This window comes from Triticum urartu, chromosome 1 (genome assembly GCF_003073215.2).
Source record: "Triticum urartu cultivar G1812 chromosome 1, Tu2.1, whole genome shotgun sequence".
Lineage (NCBI taxonomy): Eukaryota > Viridiplantae > Streptophyta > Magnoliopsida > Poales > Poaceae > Triticum > Triticum urartu.
In genome coordinates this window covers 545,303,432-545,324,946 of record NC_053022.1, presented here as the reverse complement: position 1 = coordinate 545,324,946, position 21,515 = coordinate 545,303,432, and the positions used below count along the sequence as shown (strand labels likewise).

At 42.6% G+C, this 21,515-nt stretch overlaps 1 protein-coding gene and 1 non-coding gene across 2 annotated transcripts; one reads left to right on the top strand and one right to left on the bottom strand.

Annotated features, from left to right (window-relative positions):
* Window positions 1–4,585: 4,585 nt before the first annotated feature.
* On the bottom strand, window positions 4,586–4,659 carry TRNAV-CAC. Its single transcript has one exon. It is a non-coding gene; the product is annotated as a tRNA-Val (tRNA).
* A 408-nt stretch (window positions 4,660–5,067) lies between these two features.
* On the top strand, window positions 5,068–6,028 carry LOC125538659 (protein MIZU-KUSSEI 1-like). Its single transcript, XM_048701929.1, has one exon. The coding sequence runs from the start codon at window positions 5,097–5,099 to the stop codon at window positions 5,895–5,897; it is 801 nt and encodes a 266-aa protein (XP_048557886.1). The 5' UTR covers window positions 5,068–5,096; the 3' UTR covers window positions 5,898–6,028.
* The last annotated feature ends 15,487 nt before the right edge of the window (window positions 6,029–21,515 follow it).

Below are 21,515 nucleotides of genomic sequence, written 5' to 3'. Positions count from 1 at the left end.
AAATGCGCGGACTAATGCAAGACGAGTTGGATGGCAAACTGCGGTTGGACAACTCGGTCCAAACATTTACAAACGATTTGAGGGTCCGCTTTAGAGATGCTCTTGTTGCCCGGCCGGGGCGATGAGGGGTCCTCTTTAGCGCCTTAAGCGCCACATAGCACCTCGACGCTCGCGCATTGTGCTAGCAGGCCAGGACCTACAATTGGCTCTTCTGGATCAGCTCGCCTCGCTCGCCCGCTGGCACTATTCACTCGTCTGCCTCACACGATTCGCTCCTTCACTAGCTAGTCTCTACTGACGAGCTGTTGGTTTCAACGAGAATTCAGATATGAGCTAATACAGGAAACACATGCAGAGTTGATGGGCATCGTTGATGCTGCATGGAGTGTGAATGGTCACGATCGATCGGTCGAGAGTGTTAGCGCGAGATTGTCATCGCTTGTTATCAACCTGGGCAGATGGAGTAAGGATTCTTTTGGTAGTGTAAAAGGCAAAAAACACACGTTTTTTCTCCTACAAGCATCGATTTGGAAAAGGAAGAACTTGTTCAACAGTTCAAGGCCTTGCAAAAAATGGATGGTGATTTGACAGATGTTCTGGTCGAGATGCAGTCTATGGCACAAGAGTATTATAAAAGCCTATACACATATGAGGGAATTGAGGGGCTACAAGATGTTCTTGAGCGTGTACCGACCAAGGTGACCCCCGAGATGAATGCCATCGTGATGTCCCCTTATCAAGGAGACAGTAAATAAAACACTTTTTCAGATTTTTTTTTCAACCAAGGCACCGGGTCTTGACGGATTTTCAGCTCATTTCTGCACCGCCATTGGGATGTTTGTGGAGATGCTATCACCTCGGCCGTGCTAAGTATAGTGCGAGGAGAAGAGAACGCAGAATGCATAAATGACACTATTCTTGTATTGATCCCTAAGGTATCAAATCCGACCTTGCTATCCCAGTTCCGCTTGATAAGTTTGTGCGATGTTTTCCATAAGATAGCTTCCAAAGTTCTTACCGGTCATTTGAAGATGATCCTACCGGAAATAATATCAGAAAAACAACTAGTGTTTGTGCCTGGGAGACTAACTACCGGTAACATTATCTCAACATATGAATGTTTGCATTTCATGAAGATAAGTAGAGCCAAAACCAGCAGTCATTGTGCTTTCAAGATGGATATGATGAAGGCGTATGGTATGGTTGAGTGGGATTATCTCCAGGCCATCATGGAAATTTGGGTTTTGCCTCAGCTTGGTTTCAGTCATTATGGGCATGGTACACTCGATGTATTTTCCAGTCCGTTTAGTGGGAGCAAACTGGAACAATTTAAACTCTCAGGGGGTATACAATAGGGAGATCCAATCTTTCCATATACTTTCTTGTTAGCAGCATAGGGCATTTCGTGCCTTTTAAAATTCCGTTCTCAGTCATCGTAGCTCCTTGGAATCAAGGTGGCCTCATCGACTCCGTTGGTTAACCATATTTTATTTGCAAATGACAGCATGTTGTTTTCCAAGGCAAGTGTAAATGGAGTAGAGGAAGTTTCAAACTTGTTAGATACTTATTAAGGGGCTTCAGAATAAAGGATAAATTAAGATAAGTCATCCATATTCTCCAGCAAAGGTTGCCCTCAGATTGTTTGAGATGTTGTTAAGGAAAATCGTCATGTCCCAAATGAATCATTGAGTGGCAGATATCTAGGGATGCCCACCGACGCGGGGCATTCAAAGAAGGACACTTTCAAATATCTCAGTGATCGAGTTTGGGAGAAGGTAAAAGGTTGAATGGGCAAGCTGTTATCTACTATACCAGATTACTCTATGGCATGCTTTAATCCCTCCACGAGTCTTTCTGAGTACATAAATTCATTGATAGTGGAATTTTGGTGATGGTGGGAGGGGGGAGGGGGGTAAGCAAGGAGAAAGAAAGATTGTGAGTACATGAATTAAAAAAGGATTAAGGATTTGAAAAATTGTTTGCAAATTTTTAAAAACTTTACAGATTCAAAGTCAGGAATTTGAAAAAATCCTGCGAATTCAAAAAAGTTCATGCATTTGAAATATATTCACAGATTTGAAAAAACTACATGTATTTAAAAAATCACGAATTTGAAAAATCTTTGTGAATTTAAAAGTGTTTGCTAATTTTTAGAACTAAAAAATTTGAAAAAAATTCTAGAAATTTGGAAAATCTCAAATTTGCAAAATGCTTATGATTTTTAAAAAGTTCATGATTTTGGAAAATAGGAAAAAAAGGAAAAGATTAAATGGAATACGTGACAAAGTACTACTCCCCCCGTTCCAAAATATAGTGTTTCCTCTATTCCCGTGCTTCAACTTTGACCATAAATTTAACCAGCGAGACCGATTGCGGCGGGAGCAAAAGTTATACCAGTGAATTCATATTCAAAAGAAGTTTTTAATTATATAATTTTTTTCTCCCCCCGCAATCGGTCTCGTTGGATAAATTTATGGTCAAAGTTGGACCTGGGAAGCGTGTGCGCACTATATTTTAGAATGGAGAGAGTATTACTCCATCTCAAGACCTCTATCCAACATGCATCTCAAAGTATTAAGTTCATGACAAACAGAGTAACACATTAAGTATCCATCATCTCCGCGTCACTCTCCTTAGAGGCATTATCGGTCTTTGGCTTCGGCCTTGTCAGGCGGTCACAATGGTCACCTTCAGCCCGGCGAGCTCTGCTGCCTCCAACAACTCAATCTTCGGGAAGTTGAGCCTGTCCAGCGGAACACCAAGCCGCCACACTGTGATGTCGTAGGCGCGGGCGGCGAAGTCGTTATTCCAAAAGGTCCCCAACCAGTACCGATGGTTGGCGTGTTGGAACTCTATGCCGTACCGTTTGAAGGGTCGCAACATGGCCTTGAAGCCGACTTTGCTCTTTGGATTCGCCTTCGGCGGCATGGCGATAACGCGACTGCGACGAGGACACAACGATGAGAAGGCTACTAGATGAGGTGACGCGGTCGGATGGGGCGCTTTTCAGCTTCAGCTGCAGCGACAGAGCGGCGGGAAGGGATGCGGGGTGAATCTGATTTAGTCGGTTGGCGGATGGCGGTGAGGTGGGAGTAGATTAGACGGCGCCAGGGTGCGGTGGTCACGGATTTGGAGGCGACGATGACGATTAGGGCGGTGGCGATCATGCGGGGTTGCAGCTGGAGGTTGTAGGGTGGGGTTGGTTTTAAGGCGGCCGCACAAGTACTGTATATTTGCAGCACTTGGAGCCCTTTTTTGGGGCTGCCCAAATTTCTTTTGAATTATTTTATGATAGGATAGTTGTTGGAGATCAATTTTTGCCCCCCCCCCGCCCCGTTGCCCTAAAAACTGCTATGCCCTATTTAAGGGCTGATATTGGAGATGCTCTAATATGAACTCATAAAAACCAAATCTCTTTTGTTATACTTAAGTTACATAAAGCAAGGTAAAATAGAATAATGAACACTTTAGGTGTTTGTATTCTTATGCCATGCGCCTCTTGGTCATATATTGTTGGTTTCATTTATTTCTAGCCCGTGGAACAAATTATGAGATGACTATGGGCAAATCATACAGTTAATGGTGGCTTGGCACTTTAAGGAATTGAATGTGACACTTTCCACATTATGCACATGGGCTAGTTGTTACTCAAAAAAGCTGTTATTACTCAATATATTTTGTGTTAATATAAAAGATATAAGTAAGAAAAAGTTGACAGTGAGCCATAACGAGATATCTCTTGCAAACGAACCTTTTGCGCAACGTATCTAAAAGTCATAAAAACCAAATCATAAAAACCAAATCTCTTTTGTTATACTTAAGTTACATAAAGCAAGGTAAAATAGAATAATGAACACTTTAGGTGTTTGTATTCTTATGCCATGCGCCTCTTGGTCATATATTGTTGGTTTCATTTATTTCTAGCCCGTGGAACAAATTATGAGATGACTATGGGCAAATCATACAGTTAATGGTGGCTTGGCACTTTAAGGAATTGAATGTGACACTTTCCACATTATGCACATGGGCTAGTTGTTACTCAAAAAAGCTGTTATTACTCAATATATTTTGTGTTAATATAAAAGATATAAGTAAGAAAAAGTTGACAGTGAGCCATAACGAGATATCTCTTGCAAACGAACCTTTTGCGCAACGTATCTAAAAGTCATAAAAACCAAATCATAAAAACCAAATCTCTTTTGTTATACTTAAGTTACATAAAGCAAGGTAAAATAGAATAATGAACACTTTAGGTGTTTGTATTCTTATGCCATGCGCCTCTTGGTCATATATTGTTGGTTTCATTTATTTCTAGCCCGTGGAACAAATTATGAGATGACTATGGGCAAATCATACAGTTAATGGTGGCTTGGCACTTTAAGGAATTGAATGTGACACTTTCCACATTATGCACATGGGCTAGTTGTTACTCAAAAAAGCTGTTATTACTCAATATATTTTGTGTTAATATAAAAGATATAAGTAAGAAAAAGTTGACAGTGAGCCATAACGAGATATCTCTTGCAAACGAACCTTTTGCGCAACGTATCTAAAAGTCAAAAGAAAAGCAGATAAAAAAGATGTATGTCTAAGCCCAGGTTCGAACTGGGGACCTTTAGTGTGTGAGACTAACGTGATAACCAACTACACCACCCAGACATGCTGATGTTGTATGAGGAACAGGCTTATTTATCTTGTAATTCGTACAATCTGGTGGGAGCACTCACATCATCCGTTTCTTTGTAAAAGCGCCACCAGCCTACCAAGGTACTATTTCATCTGATTATAGTTTATCAGTCGCGTATTTCCTTCAGTGCAAACGACGAAAAGATGTACTTACTTATAAACACAACACAGTGTAGTTTCTTCCAAAGAACACAAATTTTGGCATGAGGCGTCTGTCCAAAAAGACACATCTAAAACAACGCATGTTGCTTTAAGTTAGGATCCCAATGTTCTTGTGCCGTGCGTCCACATCCACTACATGGCTCTTCACGCCGACGCTCCACATATATCATCGCCTCACCCACTCATTTGGCACCAGCTCACAATAAGATCTTCCTCACTTGGCCTTATCAGCAGCACACAAGAAGCGGATGTCGGCATCTGAAGAAACTCGGGGCAGCATGAAGAAGAAGGAGAAGAAGAAGACGACGGGCTGCCTCGCGCCGATCTTCGCCGCCTGCGTCCCCTCCGCCAGGCAGCAGCCCGGCGGCGACGACGACGCCGCCAGGAGCCGCCTCAGCTTCTCGTTCGCGGAGCAGAACCAGCCGGAGAGCATCATCGATCCGGCCGCCTCCGTCGTGGCCAGGAAGGACGGCCGGCACCAGCAGCAGCAGCCGCAGCACTGCGCCGTCATCGTCGGCACCATCTTCGGGAGCCGCAGCGGCCGCGTGACCTTCTGCGTGCAGCGCGACCCCGCCGTGCCGCCCCCGTTCCTCTTCGAGCTCTCCGTGCCCATGCAGTCCCTCGCCGCCGAGATGGCGTCCGGCCTTCTCCGCATCGCGCTCGAGTGCCACCGCTCCAGCGGCAGGTCGTCCGCGCCCGGTGCGGCCGGCGAGAATGCTGCTGCTGCCGGCGGCGGCTCCCGCCCGAGAAACGTCTGGACGGCGTCCTGCAACGGCCGGGACGCGGGACATGCGGTGCGGCGGCCGCCGACGGAGTGGGAGCGGGGCGTGCTGGAGAGCATGCGGACGATGACGGCCGGCGTCGGGGCGCTGCCGGCCGCCGAGCAGCAAGAAGGGATCAGCGAGGAGGTGATGTACATGAGGGCGACCTACGAGAGGGTGGTGGGCTCCAAGGACGCGGTGTCGTACCATCTCATCAGCCCGCGCACCGCCGGCGATAGCCCGCCGCAGGAGCTCAGCCTCTTCCTGCTGAGAACCAGAGGCGATTGAGATTCACTGTCTGTATCTGTATGTACGCAGTGACATTCACTGACATGCGTGTAACGTGCATGTGCTACAAGAATATATAAAAAACGCTCATATATAATGTTAACGTGTCTGTATATATACTGATACGGAATTGTTAAATTTCAGTCGACCTTATGTGAAGATTCATGTAAAATTTTATTACTTTTTCCTTCATTTTTATATATTCTGTCGCTTGACTGAGACTAGCCACACCAATACTGATATTGAACTATGCTTGCAGTTAGAGAGCTGAGAGTAAACTGTGTATAGTTCTCGGTAATCCACTTCTGAACCTAGGCTCAGCTGCACCCGCCCTTACGAAAAAAAAATCAAAACAAATATTAAAAAATTTAAAAAGTTCCAAATTTTTGTGTGTGGTAGATAATTTAATGCGTGAGATACGCTCCAATTTTCAAATCATTTGGACATCTGAGCAGCTCTCGGCAAAAAAAAAACAAATTTGGGATCTGTAAAAATGTTTATTGTTCATGCACTATTCTGATCTGATTTGTCTTTTTTGTTGAGAGCTTCTCCGAAGTCCAAATGATCCCAAATTTGGAGCGGACCTCACATGAAAATTGTCTACCAGGCAAAAAAATATTGAATTTTTTTGAATTTGTTTTGAATTTTTTCTGATTTTTTCCTGGACGAGTGCAGATGAGCCTGGACACCGAAACGCCGCACTCGTATAGTTCTAGCATAGTTTCAATAAAGTATTTGTAAGAAAGGGGGATATATGCACCTTGTTTTATGGTTATTTGGTATGTCATGCATGTAGTGTTTTTTTCAAGAACTACTCTCTCCGTCCGATAATATAAGAGCGTTTTTCGGACGAGGCGATTCGGTGTTCAGGCTCAGTTGCACCAGCGATGAACAAAAAATTCAAAACAAATACTAGAAAAATTCAAAAAATTCCATACTTTTTTGCATGGAAGATAAGTTGGTGAGTGAGGTGCGCTTCAAATCTCAGATCATTTGGACATCTGAGTAGCACTTAGCAAAAAAGACAAATTTGGAATCTGTGAAATTTTTTACTGTTCATGTATTATTCTGACTCAATTTGTCTTTTCTGATGAGAGCTATTCATATGTCCAAATGATCCAAAATTTGAAGCGCATCTCATGCATCAAATAATCTTCCATGCAAAAAAAAAATCAGAATTTTCGATTTTCTTTTAGTACCTATTGTGCATTTTCTCTTCATCGGATGCAGATGAACCTGGGCCCAGAAATGGATCTACATTTTTCACACTACACTAGTGTAAAAACAATCTTATATTATGGGACAGAGGGAGTAATATATGTAATGTAATGATAAACCTTTGCATTTAAAACTCAAATAGTATTTTTAGGTAAATCTTTCGGAAGGACCATTAATTACATTGAACCAACTTTCATGTAAGTTGGGTGCAACTCTACATTGAATCAAGGAGGAGGTGGTGTATATGGGGGCGAGCTATGAGAGGGTAGTGGGCTCCAAAGACGCCGTATCTTTCCATCTCATCAGCCCAGGCACCGCCGGAGGTAGCCCACCGCAGGAGCTAAGCCTATTGAATTCATGCTTCAGCCAGTTACTTTAAAAGTTTGTCTAAAAAAAGTTACTTCAAAAGTCCGAAATATGGGAGAGGGCTGAACATTACACTCCAACACTCCCCCCTCACGTTTATGCCACTTTGAAGTTATGACGTGGGCAGCGGAAGCAGGGGTAGGCCGTAATTATTTAGTGTGTATACTGTATGTTGAACGTGGAACCTCTTGGTTGCAAGTCTAGGCTATTTTAGTTCTTAGACGTGGGATCGATGTAGGCCGCAGAGTCTTTATTTTAATATTTTGTTGACAGGGTCTTGAACTCAAGACTTCTCAGCTCGGATACCATAGTGAATTCATGCACCAGCTAGCTGCTCCACAATTCCTAACTAATGGAAGAGGCTGAACATTACACTCCAACACAACGAACTTCCATGTAAATCATGTCAAGCTCCAGAAGCGCCATGTCAGCACCTATAGTGTTGAACCGAGAAAGTAGCGCTCACGCAAGCGGAAGTGGGCGTAGGCCCATTAAGCTTCGCTCTGCTACCTCTTGAGCACTGCGTTGGTTTTCCCTTGAAGAGGAAAGGGTGATGCAGTAAAGCAGCGTAAGTATTTCCCTTAGTTTTTGAGAACCAAGGTATCAATCCAGTAGGAGACCACGCGCGATTCACCTAGGGCATTTGAGGGAGCCCATCATTGAAATATACAAGCCAAGTTCTATAATGAAAAATTCCCATTAGTATATGAAAGTGACAAAATAAGAGACTCTCTATCATGAAGATCATGGTGCTACTTTGAATCACAAGTGTGGAAAAAGGATAGTAACATTGTCCCTTCTCTCTTTTTCTCTCATTTATATATTTTATTTGGGCCTTCTTTCTTTTTTTGGCCTCTTTTCTCTCTTTTTTTTATTTTTCGTCTGAAGTCTCATCCCGACTTGTGGGGGAATCATAGTCTCCATCATCCTTTCCTCACATGGGACAATGCTTTAATGATGATCATCACACTTTTATTTTCTTACAACTCAAGAATTACAACTCGATACTTAGAACAAAATATGACTCTATGTGAATGCCTCCGGCGGTGTACCAGGATTGCGATGAATCAAGAGTGATATGTATGAAAAAAATTATGAACGGTGGCTTTGCCACAAATACGATGTCAACTACATGATCATGCAAAGCAATATGACAATGATGATGCGTGTCATAATAAATGGAACGGTGGAAAGTTGCATGGCAATATATCTCGAAATGGCTATGGAAATGCCATAAGAGGTAGGTATGGTGGCTGTTTTGAGGAAGATATAAGGAGGCTTATGTGTGATAGAGCGTATCCTATCATGGGGTTTGGATGCACCGGCGAAGTTTGCACCAACTCTCAAAGTGAGAAAGGGCAATGCACGGTACTGAAGAGGCTAGCAACAATGGAAGGGTGAGAGTGCGTATAATCCATTGACTCAACATTAGTCATAAAGAACTCACATACTTATTGCAAAAATCTACAAGTCATCAAAACCAAACACTACGCGCATGCTCCTAGGGGGATAGATTGGTAGGAAAAGACCATCGCTCGTCCCCGACCGCCACTCATAAGGAAAGCAATCAAAGAACACCCCATGCTTCAAATTTGACACATAACGTTTACCATACATGCATGCTACGGGACTTGCCAACTTCAACACGAGTATTCATCAATTTCACAATTACTCAACTAGCACACTTCTAATATTACCACCTTTATATCTCAAAACCATCTATCAAGCATCCAACTTCTCTTAGCATTTAAAATTTATAACCAAAGTGAATTACCATGTTGTTCTTGTTGGGGAACGTAGTAATTTCAAAAAAAATTCCTACACACACGCAGGATCATGGTGATGCATAGCAACGAGAGGGGAGAGTATTGTCCACGTACCCTCGTAGACCGAAAGCGGAAGCGTTAGCCCAACGCGGTTGATGTAGTCGTACGTCTTCATGATCTGACCGACCCAAGTACCGAACGTACGGCACCTCCGAGTTCAGCACACGTTCAGCTCGATGACGTCCCGTGAACTCCGATCCAGCAGAGCTTCACGGGAGAGTTCCGTCAGCATGACGGCGTGGTGACGATGATGATGTTGCTACCGACGCAGGGCTTCTCCTAAGCACCGCTACGATATGACCGAGGTGGAATATGGTGGAGGGGGCACCGCACACGGCTGGAATAGATCAATAGATCAACTTGTGTGTCTAGAGGTGCCCCCTGCCCCCGTATATAAAGGACCAAGGGGGGAGAGGCGGCCGGCCAGGGAGGGTGATACGTCCATTCTGCATCATGCTTTTATATCGATATTTATTGCATTATGGGCTTTTATTTCACATTATGTCACAACACTTATGGCTATTCTCTCTTATTTTATAAGGTTTACATAAGGAGGGAGAATGCCGGCAGCTGGAATTCTGGGCTGGAAAAGGAGCAAATATTAGAGACCTATTCCGCACAACTCCAAAAGTCCTGAAACTCCACGGAATACCTTATAATAAATAATGAAAAATCCTCGCCAAAGATGAAGACCAGGGGGCCCACACCCTGTCCACTGATACGTCTCCCTCATATCTATAATTTTTGATTGTTCCATGCCAATATTATTCAACTTTCATATACTTTTTGGCAACTTTTTATATTATTTTTGGGACTAACATATTGATCCAGTGCCCAGTGCCAGTTCCTGTCTGTTGCATGTTTTTGGATTCGCAGAATATCCATATCAAACGGAGTCCAAACGGGATAAAAACGGACGGAGCTTATTTTTGGAAAATATGGAAAATTCGGAAGGAAAATCAACGCGAACCAGTGCCCGAGGTGGTCACGAGGCAGGGGGGCTCCCCCCTTAGGGCGCGCCCCCTACCCTCGTGATCCCACCGTAAGGCGGTTGACACTCTTCTTTTGCCACAAGAAAGCTAATTTTCAGAAAAAAAATCATGGCGAAGGTTTCAGGCCAATCGGAGTTACGGATCTCCATATATATACGAAACGGTGAAACAGAGCCAGAGGAGAAGGTAGAAACAGAGAGAGACAGAGAAACAGATCCAATCTCGGAGGGGCTCTCGCCCCTCCCACGCCATGGGAGCCAAGGACCAGAGGGGAAACCCTTCTCCCACCTAGGGAGGAGGTCAAGGAAGAAAAAGAAGAAGGGGGGCCCTCTCCCCCTTGCTTCCGGTGGCGCCGGAGCGCTACCGGGGCCATCATCATCACCGCCATCTTCACCGCCATCATCACCAACTCTTCCCCCCCCTCTATGCAGCGGTGTAACCTCTCTCTTACCCGCTGTAATCTCTACTTAAACATGGTGCTCAACGCTATATATTATTTCCCAATGATGTATGGCTATCCTATGATGTTTGAGTAGATCTGTTTTGTCCTAATGGCTATTTAATGATCGTGATTGGTTTGAGTTGTATGTTTTATTATTGGTGCTGTCCTATGGTGCTCTCCGTGTCGCGCAAGCGTGAGGAATTCCCGCTGTAGGGTTTGCAATATGCTTATGATTTGCTTATGGTGGGTGGCGTGAGTGAAAGAAGCACAGACCCAAGTAGGTTGTTTGCATATGGGATAAAGGGGACTTGATACTTTAATGCTATGGTTGGGTTTTACCTTAATGAATCTTTAGTAGTTGTGGATGCTTGCTAGAGTTCCAATCATAAGTGCATATGATCCAAGTAGAGAAAGTATGTTAGCTTATGCCTCTCCCTCAAATAAAATTGCAATAATGATTACCGGTCTAGTTATCGATTGCCTAGGGACAAATAATTTTCTTGTTGACAAAAGCTCTTTACTGAAACTAATTTAGTTGTGTCTTTGTCTAATCAGCTCCTAGCTTTTATTTACGTGCTCTTTACTTTCTTGCAAGCTTACCCAAAAACACCTACAAAGTACTTCTAGTTTCATGCTTGTTACCGGTAAAGCGAACGTCAAGTGTGCGTAGAGTTGTATCGGTGGTCGATAGAACTTGAGGGAATATTTGTTCTACCTTTAGCTCCTCGTTGGGTTCGACACTCTTACTTATTGAAAGAGGCTACAATTGATCCCCTATACTTGTGGGTTATCAAGACCTTTTTCTGGCGCCGTTGCCGGGGAGCAATAGCGTGGGGTGAATATTCTTGTGTGTGCTTGTTTGCTTTATCACTAAGTAATTTTTATTTGCTGTTCTTAGTTGTTTTCTATCTTTAGTTATGGGTAGGAAACGCAAAATACCAAAAAAATTAGTGGTACCTACTGAACCAATGGTTGAAGAACCACTCAAAATCTATCACACTGCTGAAGCTTATTACTTGGATCATCTTCGATCCCTATGTGCTCGTGCTGAAACCCCAACTAGCTTAGTTGAGGGAAAATCTTTAGATGAGCATGCTTGTTATGTGCGACACCGAATATCTGAAAAAGGGAAAATTCTATTGGGTCAAATTCATCGTTTGCAATGCTATGCTTGGAATTTATGTGAAATATATGATTTTACTTGTTGTTCTGAAAACCCTAAAAAACACCTTCCCTACCAATGTGAGTTTAGTGATAATGGAATCGTATCTTCGTATGCTAAAGGTGTTTATAGTTACTATGATGTTCAACAAATTGAAGAATTTGTTGCTTTTAAGGGTTCTTATGAAATTGCTTCTTTGATTGAAAAGTATGATGCTACTTTTCACAAATCTGAAAATTTTGCCATACTTAAATATTGCTATGATAATTATGCTTCTAATGCCTAAGTTAAACCATATATTGAGAAATACTCCGCTGTCCAAGAAGAGACTAATATTTTGCAGGAGTCTATGGAAGAAGAAATTGATGAAACTGTGAGCCCATTGGATGAAAAAGATGAGGAGGAGAGCGAAGAACAAAAGGAGGAAGAGCGGATTAGCTACCCGTGCCCACCTTCTAATGAGAGTAACTCTTCAACTCATACATTGTTTAATTTTCCTTCGTGCTTACCGAAGGATGATTGCTATGATGACTACTATGATCCCGTTGGTTCTCTTGAAATATCCCTTTTTGATGATGCTTGCTATGCTTGTGGCCAAGATGCCAATGTGAATTATGCTTATGGAGATGAACTTGCTATAGTTCCTTATGTTAACATGAAATTGTTGCTATTGCACCCACGCATGATAGTCCTATTATCTTTTTGAATTCTCCCGATTACACAATATCAGAGAAGTTTGCTTTTATTAAGGATTATATTGATGGGTTGCCTTTTACCGTTGCACATGATGATTTTGATAGATATAATATGCATGTGCTTGCTGCTCCTAATTGTAATTATTATGAGAGAGGAACTATATATCCACCTCTCTATGTTTCCAACATGATAAAATTGCAAGAAACTGTTTATACTATGCATTGGCCTTTACTAGGTGTGCATGAATTGTTCTTTTATGACATGCCGATGCATAGGAAGAGAGTTAGACTTCGTCATTACATGATATATGTTGCTTTGTGCTCACTACTAAATGCCAAATCATTGTTAATTAAAATTGGCTTTGATATACCTTGGGATCCGGGTGGATCCATTACTTGAGCACTATATGCCTAGCTTAATGGCTTTAAAGAAAGCTCTGCCAGGGAGACAACCCGGAAGTTTTAGAGAGTCATTTATTTCTGTTGAGTGATTTTATATAGTTTAAAAACAACAAAAATAAAGAGGGGAACCCCAAACTTTTTCAAAAAGGAAAGTGAAAGTGATAGAGACAAACATTGTTGAAGTGGGAGCTAGCCTTGAACTTTGTTCATGCTCACGGAAACTTTGTGAATCTTGATTACAGAAACTTTTCAATAAAAATAATTATCCCCTTGTACAATTCCATTGTATTATAAAAATAATGTGCCAAGGTTTGCCTTTAGGATGTTTACATTTGCTTGATGGTTTGTACGGTGTAGGACAGAAACTTTGGCTGTAGTGCGCGATTTTACATTTTTAGCTGGAACGTCAAATGGTTCTGATTCTTTTTGCACTGTCTTCCTATACAAATTGTTTATTTTTCCTAATTTTGGCAGAATTTTTCAAGTATAAGAAGTATGGTGAATGTTCAGATTGCTACAGACTGTTCTGTTTTAGTCAGATTCTGTTTTTGATGCATAGTTTGCTTGTTTTGATGAAACTATCAATTCATATCAGTGGATTAAGCCATGAAAAAGTTATATTACAGTAGACACAATGAAAAAACAAAATATGAATTGGTTTGCAATAGTACTTAGAGTAGTGATTTGCTTTATTATACTAACGGATCTTACCGAGTTTTCTGTTGAAGTTTTGTGTGGATGAAGTGTTCGATGATTGAGAAGGTTTCGATGTGAGAAGAAGGAAGAGAGGCAAGAGCTCAAGCTTGGGGATGCCCGAGGCACCCCAAGTAAATATTCAAGGAGACTCAAGCGTCTAAGCTTGGGGATGCTGGGGAGGCATCCCCTCTTTCTTCAACAAATATCGATATGTTTTCGGATTCATTTTGTTCATGCGATATGTGCAAGTCTTGGAGCGTCTTTTGCATTTAGGTTTTTATTTTTATTTTTATGCACCATGATGGTATGAGATATTCCTTGGTTGATTTATAGAATGCTCATTGCACTTCACTTATATCTTTTGAGTATGGCTTTATAGAATGCTTCATGTGCTTCACTTATATCATTTGAAGTTTGGATTGCCTGTTTCTCTTCACTTAGACAACCGCCATTTGTAGAATGCTCTTCTACTTCACTTATATTTGTTAGAGCACGGGCATATCTTTTGTAGAAAGAATTAAAATCTCTTGCTTCACTTATATCTATTTAGAGAGATGACAGGAACTGGTCATTCACATGGTTAGTCATAAAATCCTACATAAACTTGTAGGTTGCTGAATATGATATGTTTGATTCCTTGCAATAGTTTTTGCGATATAAAGGTGGTGATATTAGAGTCATGCTAGTCGAGTAATTGTGAAATTGAGAAATACTTGTGTTGAGGTTTGCAAGTCCCGTAGCATGCACGTATGGTGAACCGTTATGTAACGAAGTCGGAGCATGAGGTTTTTATTGATTGTCTTCCTTATGAGCGGCGGTCGGGGACGAGCGATGGTCTTTTCCTACCAATCTATCCCCCTAGGAGCATGCGCGTAGTACTTTGTTTCGATGACTAATAGATTTTTGCAATAAGTATGTGAGTTCTTTATGACTAATGTTGAGTCCATGGATTATACGCACTCTCACCCTTCCAATCATTGCTAGCCTCTCTAGTACCGCGCAACTTTCGCCGGTACCATAAACCCACCATATACCTTCCTCAAAACAGCCACCATACCTACCTATTATGGCATTTCCATAGCCATTCCGAGATATATTTCCATGCAACTTCCATCATCATCATATACATGACTTGAGCATTTATTGTCATATTGCTTTGCATGATCGTAAGATAGCTAGCATGATGTTTTCATGGCTTGTCTGTTTTTTGATATCATTGCTACACTAGATCATTGCACATCCCGGTACACCGCCGGAGGCATTCATATAGAGTCATATCTTTGTTCTAGTATCGAGTTGTAAGTAAATAAAAGTGTGATGATCATCATTATTAGAGCATTGCCCCCCAAAAAAAGAGAGGCCAAAGAAGCCTAAATAAAAAAAGTGGGCCAAAGAAGCCCGCAAAAAAGGGCAATGTTACTATCCTTTTACCACACTTGTGCTTCAAAGTAGCACCATGTTCTTCATATAGAGAGTCTCTTGAGTTATCACTTTCATATACTAGTGGGAATTTTCATTATAGAACTTGGCTTGTATATTCCAACGATGGGCTTCCTCAAATGCCCTAGGTCTTCATGAGCAAGAAAATTGGATGCACACCCACTTAGTTTCAGTTTGAGCTTTCATATACTTATAGCTCTAGTGCATCCGTTGCATGGCAATCCCTACTCCTCACATTTATATCTATTAATGGGCATCTCCATAGCCCGTTGATATGCCTAGTTGATGTGAGACTTTCTCCTTTTTTGTCTTCTCCACATAACCCCCACCATCATATTCTATTCCACCTATAGTGCTATGTCCATGGCTCACGCTCATGTATTGCGTGAAAGTTGAAAAGGTTTGAGAAACGTCAAAGTATGAAACAATTGCTTGGCTTGTCATCGAGGTTGTGCATGATGTGAATGCTTTCTGTGGTGAAGATGGAGCATAGCCAGACTATATGATTTTGTAGGGATGAGCTTTCTTTGGCTAGTTTATTTCAATAAGACATAATTGCTTGGTTGGTATACTTGAAATATTATTGTCTTTATGTCAAAGGATAGATTATTGCTTTGAATCACTCTTGTCTTAATATTCATGCCATGATTAGACATATGATCAAGATTATGCTAGGTAGCATTCCACATCAAAAATTATCTTTTTTATCATTTACCTACTCGAGGACGAGCAGGAATTAAGCTTGGGGATGCTGATACGTTTCCGTCGTATCTATAATTTTTGATTGTTCCATGCCAATATTATTCAACTTTCATATACTTTTTGGCAACTTTTTATATTATTTTTGGGACTAACATATTGATCCAGTGCCTAGTGCCAGTTCCTGTCTGTTGCATGTTTTTGGTTTCACAGAATATCCATATCAAACGGAGTCCAAACGGGATAAAAACGGACGGAGCTTATTTTTGGAAAATATGGAAAATTCGGAAGGAAAATCAACGCGAACCAGTGCCCGAGGTGGTCACGAGGCAGGGGGCGCCCCCCTTAGGGCGCGCCCCCTACCCTCACGATCCCACCGTAAGGCGGTTGACACTCTTCTTTTGCCACAAGAAAGCTAATTTTCGGAAAAAAAATCATGGCGAAGGTTTCAGGCCAATCGGAGTTACGGATCTCCATATATATACGAAACGGTGAAACAGAGCCAGAGGAGAAGGTAGAAACAGAGAGAGACAGAGAAACAGATCCAATCTCGGAGGGGCTCTCGCCCCTCCCACGCCATGGGAGCCAAGGACCAGAGGGGAAACCCTTCTCCCACCTAGGGAGGAGGTCAAGAAAGAAGAAGAAGAAGAAGGGGGGCCCTCTCCCCCTTGCTTCCGGTGGCGCCGGAGCGCTGCCGGGGCCATCATCATCACCGCCATCTTCACCAACAACTTCACCGCCATCATCACCAACTCTTCCCCCCTCTATGCAGTGGTGTAACCTCTCTCTTACCCACTGTAATCTCTACTTAAACATGGTGCTCAACGCTATATATTATTTCCCAATGATGTATGGCTATCATATGATGTTTGAGTAGATCTGTTTTGTCCTAATGGCTATTTGATGATCGTGATTGGTTTGAGTTGTATGTTTTGTTATTGGTGCTGTCCTATGGTGCTCTCCGTGTCGCGCAAGCGTGAGGGATTCCCGCTGTAGGGTTTGCAATATGCTTATGATTTGCTTACGGTGGGTGGCGTGAGTGACAGAAGCACAGACCCGAGTAAGTAGGTTGTTTGCGTATGGGATAAAGGGGACTTGATACTTTAATGCTATGGTTGGGTTTTACCTTAATGAATCTTTAGTAGTTGCGGATGCTTGCTAGAGTTCCAATCATAAGTGCATATGATCCAAGTAGAGAAAGTATGTTAGCTTATGCCTCTCCCTCAAATAAAATTGCAATAATGATTACCGGTCTAGTTATCAATTGCCTTGGGACAAATAATTTTCTTGTTGACAAAAGCTCTTTACTAAAACTAATTTAGTTGTGTCTTTATCTAATCAGCTCCTAGCTTTTATTTATGTGCTCTTTACTTTCTTGCAAGCTTACCGAAAAACACCTACAAAGTACTTCTAGTTTCATGCTTGTTTCTGGTAAAGCGAACGTCAAGTGTACGTAGAGTTGTATCGGTGGTCGATAGAACTTGAAGGAATATTTGTCCTACCTTTAGCTCCTCATTGGGTTTGACACTCTTACTTATCAAAAGAGGCTACAATTGATCCCCTATACTTGTGGGTTATCATCCACGAGGGTGGGGGGCGCCCCCCTACCTCGTGGGCCCCCTGGTGGCTCTCCGATGACCATCTTCTGCTATATGAAGTCTTTCGTTGAGAAAAAACCAAAAGCAACCTTTCGGGATGAAACTCCGCCGCCACGAGGTGGAACCTTGGCGGAACCAATCTAGGACTCCGGCAGAGCTGTTCTGCCGGGGAAACTTCTCTCCCGGAGGGGGAAATCATCGCCATCGTCATCACCAACGCTGTAAGTGCATCTAGTGCCAACCCTAGTTGGTTTTGGAGTATTGACGACAAACCTAGTTGAGGGACTAATGTGTTTGTGAGAATTGCAGGATAACACAGGTAGAAGTCCCTCATTGATTCGGTTTTACTACCAGAGATGACCCCTAAAAATGTATGAAGACATTGAAGCAAAGGTGGTATATGAAGATATTCACATTGAAGACTATGACAAAAGAAGACACGTTATGAAGCCTATGGAGCTCGAAGACTTAGATCTTTCGTAGTTCTTTTTTCTTTTGTGTTGAGTCATAGGAACCACCGTACTGTTAAGTGGGGTCCAGGAGAACCAGTCAGAATGACTGAAGTGATGCCTAATCCAAAAAAAAACCTATGTATTCAAGTGAAGACAATGAGAGCGAATCTTGTCCAGAGCCGGACAAGTCAGCTTTGCTTGTAGCCCAAGTAAAGTTGCCATGAGAGTTTGAAATCTGACCGTTGCGACACGTGTCAGTTCCTTAGTGACCCAGGGTCATTTCGGAAAAATCAGGTCGGGTTGCCAAGTGGCTATAAATAGCCCACCCCCTACAACCATAAACTGTTGGTTGCTCAGATTTTAGTGCACGGCTTTTGTCGTTTGAGAGCAACCCACCTCGAAGCCTTTGAGAGAAAATTCCTAGTGAGGAGAAAAGCCCTAACCACCCAGAGCCAGAGAACATTGGGCATCACTTAAGTCTTCTTGTCTGTGTGATCTGAAGACTTATTACACTTGAGGACTGTGAATCCTCCAGACGGTTAGGCGTCGCGTTCAGAGCATCCAAGAGACATTGTGGATTGCCAGTGAACGAAGTCTGTGAAGGTTTGGGAGTCTACCTTGAAGACTTACCAGAGTGATTGGGCGAGGACTATGTGACCTTAGCTCAAGGAGAATACGGTGAGGACTTGGTGTCCTGAGCTGCGTGTTCAGGACTGGGTGTCCGGGACTGTGTGTCCTAAGGTTTAAATACCTAGCCGCTCCAACCAGACGTACAGTTGTCACAGCAACTGGAACTGGTCCAACACATCATTGTCTTCAACGAGTCACGGGTTTCATCTTCACTTCCTTTTTCTTACTGTTACTCATTGTGAAGCCATTGCATGCTTGCTCTATCTTTTGTCTTCACAACGTGAATGTATGATCTGTTTGGCTTCATAACTTCTTCCCACCTGATCTTTATTACACTTCAGCTGTTTGTCATTGCGCTTTCACTTTATTGAATACTTGACTATGGCTGGCCTAGTGTAATCTAACTTCCGCTGCATAGTAATAGGCATAATCTTCGCTGTTTGTCTTCATAACTCCCACGTTTTGAAGACTTTCATAAAAATCGCCTATTCACCCCCCCTCTAGTCGATATAACGCACTTTCAATTGGTATCAGAGCTAGGTGCTCCCTTGTTCTGTGTGATTCGGTTTAACCACCTGGAGTTTTAGCTATGTCGACTGCAGGGATAATCAAAGTCTCCGCTGCATGCCCCGTCTTCGATGGAACTGAATATCCCTACTGGAAGAATAAGATGCGCATGCATCTTGAAGCCATTGACGTCGACCTATGGTATGTGGTCGAGAACGGCGTTCCCAAGGCTGGAGAAGGTGTCATTGCTGCTGATGTCAAGAAGTTCACTCAACTGGACTCTACTGCCAAAAATATCATCTGTGGTCATCTGACAAAAGGACAGTATGGCCATGTGAGTGCCTTGAAGACATCCAAGCTGGTATGGGACTGGCTCTCCAAGGTCAATGAAGGCGTCTCAACCCAGAGAGATCAAATAATTAGTGTTCTTCGCAACCTCTTCAACCGCTTCAAGCGAAATGACAATGAGAATGTCCAGCACACATTTGACCGGCTCACTGACATCACAAATGAGCTTCAAGCCCTCGGCGCCACTGAGATCACCAAACATGAAGTCGTCAAGACGCTGCTGAGATCACTTGATAGTTCGTTTGACATCCTAGCCCTGATGATTCAAGAACGTCCTGATTTCAAGACACTCGATCCGTCTGACATACTTGAGAGGCTCAACACACATGAGTTTCAGCTTTCTGAGAAAAGAGATATCTATGGTCCAAACTATGGGTGAACTCGTGCCTTGAAGGCAAAAGCTGTTTCCTCATCTGAAGAAGAATCTGACAGCAGTTCTGATGATCCTGAAGACATTGGAAGGGAACTTGCAATGCTAGTGAAGAAGTTCCAAAAATTCACCAAGAAGAAAGGCTTCAGAAAATCTTCACGATCAAGCTCAAGGAATGATGAAGCTTCTGCTCATGACTACAAGAAGAAAACATGTCACAAGTGCAAGAAAACTGGACACTTCATCTCTGAGTGTCCACAGTGGGACAATGAGAACAGAAGGAAGAAGAAGAGCAAGGAATATGATTCTGACGACAAGAAGAAGAAGAAATACTCAACGTCTTCTTCCAAGTCTTCCTCAAAGTCTTCATCACACAAGAAGAGCTCATCTGGCAAGGCACGTGCATTTGTTGGCAAGGAAATGGATTCAGAGGAGGAGTCCGTTTCTGAGGAGGCAGAGGTGGAATCTGAGGAGGAGTCTGGGTCTGGCATTGCGAGTCTGGCTACAGCATACGTCGCCAAGTCCATCTTCAACACTGAAGACAATGACTTCATCACCGACACTGATGCAAATGACAAGAACGACTCCACTCCTACCTACTGCTTCATGGCACGCGGTGCCAAGGTAAACACACGCACTACTCGCTATCAAACATCTAGTGACGATGACTATGACTGTGATTCAAAACCCAGCTACAAAACACTTGCTAAAATTGCAACTGAACAACAGAAAGCTATGGAACATATTCAAAAACTGTTAGACAGAAGCGATGATCTGTTGGGTGCTGAAATGACTCGATCTGAATCCTTAATTGAAGACATAAAAAATCTTCATGTTAAGTATCAGGGACTTGAAGATCGTCTTGATACTCTCTCAACAACTCATGAAAAGCTTTCCTATGATTATCTTCAAAGGAAGCAAGAACTTGAGAAGTTGAGAGCGGCTCATGAAGATCTTCAAAAGGAAAACGAGTCACTTCGCGCCGAACAGATCAGTTCCGCTCAAGAAGGATTTGAACCACCATGTCTTAAATGCATTGAGCGTGATAATGCTACTTCTGTTGCTGAATGTTCCACTGCTACTGCTGTTGCAATATCTTCAACTGTTGATGTGGTAACTAACCCCTCTGTTGAGGATACCACTGCTATTGCTGATGAGAATGCTAGGTTGAAGACATTGCTTGAAACAGGGATGTACAGAAGTCTTAAAGGACATCAGACATTATGTGATGTCCTCAAGAAGCAGATTCTGAATCGAAACCCTAGGAAAGAGGGTGTTGGGTTCGCAAGGAAAATAAATGCAGATGGCTCTTACTGGAAACCTGAGCAGTACCCCAAAACCACATGGGTTTCTGCAAAGGAACTTTCAGCAGATCCATCCAATTTATCTGGCTTCACTTGTGCTAACCCCATTACCACTGATGAATCCTTTGATGCAAACTATAAACTGTTTAAGAATCAGAATGGTGAAGTGTTTGCCAGGTACATTGGTACTAACTGCAGGAATGGACCGCCTATGAAGAAGATCTGGGTTCTGAAAAAGTGTCTGGAAAATCTTCCTGTGAATGTCTTCATGACACCTCACTTGAAGAAGATAAACCTCAGACCAAAGGCTTCATACGGTCCACAGGCTTCATACAAACAGAGGACTCACCTGAGTCACACTAACGCAAATGTTTTGCAGGGAAACCATACTCAGGCATATGAATATGAGAGCGGTTCATCGAACCGTCATGTTCATATGACCAAAAATTATCCTGCTTATTCCTATGAGTA